This window comes from Rhagoletis zephyria, unplaced genomic scaffold, assembly GCF_001687245.7.
Source record: "Rhagoletis zephyria isolate East Lansing unplaced genomic scaffold, Rhagoletis_zephyria_1.1 Rzeph_scaffold_07457, whole genome shotgun sequence".
NCBI classification, from domain to species: domain Eukaryota; kingdom Metazoa; phylum Arthropoda; class Insecta; order Diptera; family Tephritidae; genus Rhagoletis; species Rhagoletis zephyria.
Window position 1 is genome coordinate 23,667 of NW_016164540.1, and position 7,423 is coordinate 31,089.

At 37.3% G+C, this 7,423-nt stretch overlaps 1 protein-coding gene across 1 annotated transcript; it reads left to right on the forward strand.

Moving 5' to 3' along the window:
* Positions 1–967: 967 nt before the first annotated feature.
* Positions 968–4,625, forward strand: Son (Son RNA binding protein). Its single transcript, XM_017630186.1, is given in 5 exon segments — positions 968–2,378; positions 2,381–3,042; positions 3,044–3,542; positions 3,608–4,267; positions 4,364–4,625. Coding segments are annotated over 4 exon segments (2,997 nt in total). The 5' UTR covers positions 968–1,181; the 3' UTR covers positions 4,247–4,267; positions 4,364–4,625.
* The last annotated feature ends 2,798 nt before the right edge of the window (positions 4,626–7,423 follow it).

Here is a 7,423-nt window from a genome sequence, read left to right on the forward strand (position 1 = left end):
CCCTGTGTTTGAACCAAAGAATCAAGATTGATTGATAGGTTGTTTAATCAATCCCAGCTGCTCAGCACAAAATGTAAACAAATAAGCAAATGCAACAACAATTTCAAGGAACAAGCAGCAGTGCTGCCAATTGTTTGGCATATTTAAACAAAGTTGATCTGAAAACCCACGAAAGTTAAATGGCATTTAAACAACAGTCCACAATTAAACTTAAGTGCCATTTAAATATTCAGTTGAAATTGGCCCTTAGAAATATACAAAACAGTTTGTACATAAACCGAAAGAAAAATTAATTGTCTTTATTTTTACATCATTTCTTTTTTAATTGGTCATGTAGTTCATAAGATACTGAAATATTCAAACATCGAAAAATTTAATTTTAGCCTCTTAGATCCACTTAGTTTTTACTTGCGCTTCTTGTGTCAAAGAATGTAGACAACAAGAGTAACAAGGACGTGCCTTCTCTTTTCATCCAATCAGAAAACGTACTTGGGCAAGAGAGAAGGCATGCCCCTGTTACTCACTCTCGCTACAATTATAACGAATTGTCCCTTCTTATTTAGGGGATTCCCTTAAACTCGTAAAGTCTTAGACCGTGTAAAACTCGTTAGTTCACGAGGCTTTTATGGGAACACCCCTTTGTGAAAAGGTGTAAATAGGTGCGTAAAGTGGCTGTTTGACAGATCAACCAGGATATTGTGAAGCAATTTTTGGTCTACGTTCTATGCTTGCGCCAAATATTTTTGGTATGATTGAAATCAGCGTAAAAAGAACTATGGGTCTGGGTTTTTAGTTTTTCCATAGCTTAAAGGTTGGTATACTCGATTTGTTCTAATTGTGTTAAAGAACTTTTAAAGTAAAGCCTTATTTTTAATTTTTTAACCAAATACCTGTTGCCATAAGTTATGTATCTCCCTAATATAAAATACCTAAAAAATGTTGTTTTGACATTTTGCTTTGTAGCATTATTCGCATTTCATAATGGCAGCTCCGTTGCTCCTGCTTTCCTTTGCGTTTGACATTTAATGAAAAAAGTGCAGTTTCCGATATAAATGTTCCGTGAAAATAAAATTTTTTACAATTATTCTATGTATATTTACCCTGGCAAATAATATGTGTAAGATCTAAACCTATAATAAAATAGCTATAAAATTGTAGAAATCAAAGAGTGCTAAGCAAATATGCCGGATGAGCAAAAAACTTTGAAGAAACGCACACATATTCCTGAGCCAGCGCAGCAAGTTAAAGTTAAGCAAGAAAAATTCGATCCTGAAATTGAAGCAAAACTTAGCGCAATCTCCATTGCAAATGCGGTAATCAAACTTGAATCCGACAACAAAAAGAAGACTTCACAGGCAAAAAATGCCGAAAAAGAAGTCGGTAAAAGTAATACCGAAATTAACGCTGGTCGAGATGGGAGTGAAGATGACGATGGGGACAGTACTGGGGAAGACAATGACAACAAAGGTGAGAGTAACGACGGAGACTCTACTGTTACAAGAGCTAGTCTGGATGAAGATAAAAAATCTATTGAACCGGTAAAGTCCTCTAACGAAATACTCGCAGAGCTTTTCAAGGTATTTAACGCTGCTCCACCTGAGGAACTATTGGATGATGAAAGTCTGCTTAAGAAAAGTCATAAACATAAAAAGAACAAAAAAGAGAAGAAAAAGAAAGTTAAACGGGAAAAGGATCTATCTGAAGGAGAACGTAGTGATACTGATAGCGACGATTCAAATGAAGCCGACGATGGTAAGGAAAAGAAGTCGAAACAAAAACACAAAAAGAAAAAGAAACACAAGCATAAAGACGAAAAGGACAAAGGACGAAGCAAGAGTAAAGAAAAAAATAAGAAAGACAAAGAAAAATCTAAAGAAAGGACAAAAAGCAAGGATATATCGGTTGATAAGAAAAGAGATGATCCAAAGAAGATACATTCGGGAGTGTCAGTTAAACCAGAACCAGCAAATGCCCATCGTCGTGATAGTAGATCACACAAACGACATACTACTGACTCCAGCAGTCATTCAGCTCCAGCAGAGACAAAAAAGAGGCGTCTTGAAGATGATGGCAATACGTTGCACAGCCATTCAAACGACCGTGGGCGCGAACGTGATAGGCACCATGAAAAAGATCGAGAAAGAGACAAGCATAGAGAGAGAGACGCCGAAAAAGCTCGAGAAAAGGATAAGGGAAAGGATCGAAAACACAACAGTTTCTATAATGGTTATCCCGAATATGAATCAAATAAGAGTAGAGTAAAAATCAAAGAAGAACCCAGGGAATTTATGCACAAACGTGATAACCGTAATGGACATATTTCCGAAATATCACTTTCTGAAGAAGAGGAGGATTATCTTAAGGATCGTCATGCCAGTGGGGAATCGAAAATCATCGATTTGCTCATGATCGCGCCAAGGAACGTCAACACAACAGCTTCTACGCGGGAATGAAGCGAAGTCGGAGCCGAGATCGAGATAGAGATCGTAACCGTGATCGTGAACGAGAGCGCGAAAGAAACCACCGCGGAGACGAACGAAGCCACAACAAGCGGAACAGTCACAGCCGCGGTCGTTCGCGCTCCCGTTCACGAGATTTAGGTATCGACAAGAAGCGACTTCTCGAAATAGCACGTAAAAACGCGATCAGCATGTTCAAGCGCGGAAATTTGCCTGGCTGTGACGGAATGTCACAGGAAATCAAGGACAAAGTGTTGCTTAAAATGCGTTACGGCGGCAAGACTGTACAGGATCTTACAGATTTTTGTAAGAAAATATCTAACGGCGAAAATCTGTCAGATCTCAGCTCCGACGAAGATTCCGACGTCGATAAGAGTGGTAATACGAAAGCATTTCATCATCCCTTCCAGCTAAAAGAACGCGAACCAATTGTCATGCACATACGCAGTGCTACATCACTGCAGACCCGAAACACATCAAGCGAACAGGTAAAGGCCATAACGATGCAGTTTCCCGTATCGTCTGGCCAGCAACATCGAATGACTGAAGCATGGGTGCCCGTGGTTCCGAAGGAAAATTTGCCCCGTTGCCAGCATTGCCCGCAGCACGCAGGCAACTAGCATATTTAAAACCAATGTCGTTAAGAATGTCTTTGAAAAGCCTGTACCCGAAGAGCAACAAGAACCAGCATTCAAACCAGTTCAACCAGCATCTGAAGCTAATGATGCAGACCCCAAAGTGGTCGTGAATGGTGAGGTTGCAGGGACGGCCACAACAACACCTGCTCCAGATCCAATGCCGTCAGCTGAGACTACACCCAGTTTAGATGCATCAGTGATTAGCAAACCATTCTTCGCTGTGGCGACGCAAAATTTGATGCCGTCACCCACAGCTACTGTACTACCACCACCACAATTTGTACCAGCGGCAAACACGCAACAAACCTTTGTGCCCGACGTGCCCGTTCCATCCAGTACAGATACTGCGACTGCGGGCAATAATATTTTTCCCGATCACTCTGGGCCACAAATCGACGTTTCAAGTATTATTTCAAAACGTTTACAAGCAATGCGGCGATTACAGGTAACACTTAAAACAAACAAACTATTTTCTTATACAGTAATGCGTACCAATAAATATTTCAATAGGATAATCCTATGGACCCTGAGGCTATTAAAATGATGTACAACTCACAAAAAGATATGACTTCTTGGGCGTCATCGAAACATATACCTGGCCAATTTACCGGTAGCACAGGGGCCAATGTACTTTCAACGCGTGAACTGAGCTCTGGACCACAGGCATGGGCACGTCGAGATCAGTTAATCACCTCGCGTCCAGTTACTGGCGGCATGGGTATGCAATTGTTACAGAAAATGGGTTGGAAACCAGGAGAAGGCTTGGGTCGAGATAAAACTGGGTCTTTGCAGCCATTGTTGCTTGATGTGAAGTTAGACAAACATGGTTTGGTCGCACGTGACGATAATAACGGTTGCAAACAAAAAATGCCTAGACGACGCCCTCAAAATGTGATGCAGCAGCAACAAGAGATATTGGGAAAGCATCCAGTTTGTTTGCTAAACGAACTAACATCGAAACGTAAGTGGACTCCACCGATGTATGCGCTTGTGAACGAGGCTGGACCATCGCACAGCAGAATGTTTTTATTTTCTGTAACAATAAATGGACAAATCTACACACCGCCTCAGGGATCAAATACGAAAAAAGAAGCCAAACTGATTTCCGCACGACATTGCCTCCAACAAATGGGCATCTTACCAATGTAGATTCCGTTGAAATGCATAGATTTGAATAGTCAGTGGTTAGTCACTGTAATCNCCGCACGACATTGCCTCCAACAAATGGGCATCTTACCAATGTAGATTCCGTTGAAATGCATAGATTTGAATAGTCAGTGGTTAGTCACTGTAATCACCGCTTGTTATTCAGCTAATTTATTTTATATTAAAATCATACTAAACGGCTTGAATGTATGGAAGTTTAGAATTAAAATGCAAGCACTATATGCATAGTACATAAATGTTAATTCCATTAAAATTGTAATATTCTGTAAAAAAAGTGCGAACACTTATCGCTTAACTACTTACTAGTGATATGAATAAATACAAATGTACATAAATAAACAAAATACAATTAATAATTTTATGTATGTAACGCAACCTGATGCTGATATTAATGGGTTGAAATACTAAATACTTTTACGATCTTAACAGACATGTCTTAGGTGCATTTTCCAAATATTTCTTTACACTTAAATATATAATTTCAATTTAATGGCATTTTATTTAATGCGTCTGAACATCTAGCTGGCCAATGTTTATATTAATGTGCAGTAATTCACTTCAAATTCGTATCTATTTTCACTTTGTAAGTTTAGCACGATGGACAGGGAGTTATTGCAATGCATTGTGATCGCTTCAGATAAATAAAGTGATCTAAGAGATGATACCGGAGTGACAGTCCTTGGCCATAAATCTGGGTCGTTCCGGTAATTTAGACCCGATTGTCGTGGGATCAAAGATTTACATATGTTGAGAAAGATCCCTCTGCTTTTGGGATGAATAACAATCGTCAAAATAGAAAGGGCAACTGATGGCGATTAAAGAGGTATAAAAGCTAATAGAAATACAAATTAGTTTATACCCAGTGGTAAATCTATGTCGAAAAAAGGAAAGTGTTTACATAGAATTCGCTTTTATTATTCAATTCAAATATTCTGCCTTATCCTGAGTTTCGCCTGAAAAAAAAACTAAACCGAAAATTTGTCATCCGCCCATAGTAAAACCATGGAAACCAAGAGTGAAAAGTGAACCGGTTCGGGGAAAATTTTGGTAAATGAATCGGTTAACAAGCGATTACTCAATGTCTGGTTAAGAGTAATTTTCGGTTAAACATCGATAATGATGCTGAACATGCAGTTAGTGTTAACCAGACACTGAGAAACTGGACCTAAATAAGTATTTTTCCGATACGGAAAATTTCATGCAATTCAATGGAGCTCCTTTAAACGAACAGAACTTCATCAAAATTGTCATCGAAAAAATCTGACTTATTTCCTTTTGGTAATTAACCTAATTTTAATTCCTAGCTTACACAAAACAGTAACCGCCGCAATTTCGGGTTCAGTAGTTTTTTTTTTTTTTTTGTTTTTAATTGTTTACTTTCCTCGGCACATATTTATGTATGTGTGTAAATATTACAAGAAGTCGCTCATACGCCATGTACTTGCCCTGGCAGTACGATTTACAGAGGTGGTCAGATAAAAGTTCCGATTATTAAAAGTACTGGTTTACAGCAAAAAAGTTCTATGGATGTCACTATCCAATTCCTATGTAGAATTGCTTGGTGATTCCGAAAATCGAGTTAATTTTTTTTTTTAATCTATGGATACGTTTTCGAGATATTTGCAATGTACCGTTGTTCAGCTCAAAACAAAAAGTGGTTCCACTTAATCACGTATATTTTACGAAGCAATTTAACAATCTTAAAATGAGATAGGACTGATAGTTGCTGACAAATTAATTAATCTTTCCAGTTTTTTTTAATGAAAAAATTAAAAAAAAAAATCAAACTTTAACAGAAGAAGACTTTAAAAAATAACAGATTCTGTGTCAAATTTTTGCATTTGTGCTAAACCCCTGTTCAATGCCGTTGTAAAGTCCCGTTAGGAGACACAATGAACTATTGATAGAAAATGTATTTGTTACTATTTTACCATTTTCAATACTTTTGTTTGTGAATTAACACTTTTTAACAAGAATAAAAAAAATTTGTTACTCATACGCCACGTTGCGCATATACATATGTATGTACATATACATATCTATTAGGGCGGGCCGATTTGTAGGGGCCCAAAAATATTAACAGAGGCACATCGTGATTATGATTATTTGGGTAATTTCAAGAATTTTTGCCCAAGAAACCATAGGTCTATAATGAATTTTGAACCAGCGTTTTTTTCTATCTATTTTTTTTTCAAAAAGTGGCTACCTGTTGAAACAGTTGTATTTAGAACTAGCCAAAATGTGTATTTGGGGGTTTTTGGAGTCGAGGAATCCATTTATGGCCTTAAATTTTTGAGGGCCGGCAGGGCGCGCCTACGTACTTTTTATTTTTGATTTTAACGCCTTTTTTCCGAAAATCGGCAAAATTGTTGCGAAAATCCACGAAATTAGACTTTCTCGTTAATACAACTTAAATTTTTAAATAGACTTAAATGTTCAGCGTTGAAATTTCTTTTTAATTTTTTTTTTTAATTTTAATTTTAATTTTTTCTTACATATTAAATGAAAATGAAAGATAGAAAAAACGCTGGTTCGAAATTCATTTTAGACCTATGGTTTCTTGGGCAAAAATGCCTCAAATGACCCAAATAACCATAATCGCGATATGCTTTTGATGCAAAAAATTTGACCCGCCCTAATATGTATGTATGTATGTATGTGAGTTTGTACTAATTCAAACCATTTTTTATGGAAACGAGCGCATATAGGGATGCCTTTGAATTTTCATATTTTTGCTTGTTTATATAGGAAATTCTTTACTCCAAGAAAAATAATATTAGCAAGCTTCAACTGGCCACTACTCTACATATTCTTCGAAGTATTTTTTCAAAGCAATTTCGAAAACAATTTTTTCCGCCTTTTTATCAAGTGTGTTCAGACTTGGTTTCATGATTTCTATATGTGTGTTGTTTGTGCTTGATTAAAAAAAAACAAGTAAGAGCAGCGCTGTCTTCGGCTATGCCGAAGGCTTCATACCTTTCATGAACATCTGCAAATTTTAGTTTGACAGATTACTGATTTTGAATACATCTGCATACATCGATAGAAGAGTTACATACTTATATAAAAAATCGCATCTAAACAATCAGAGGTATGGAAGCTACCTCTGCTCACTGCTATGTGATCGGTATGTAAACCGGTAACACAATTTATTGGATT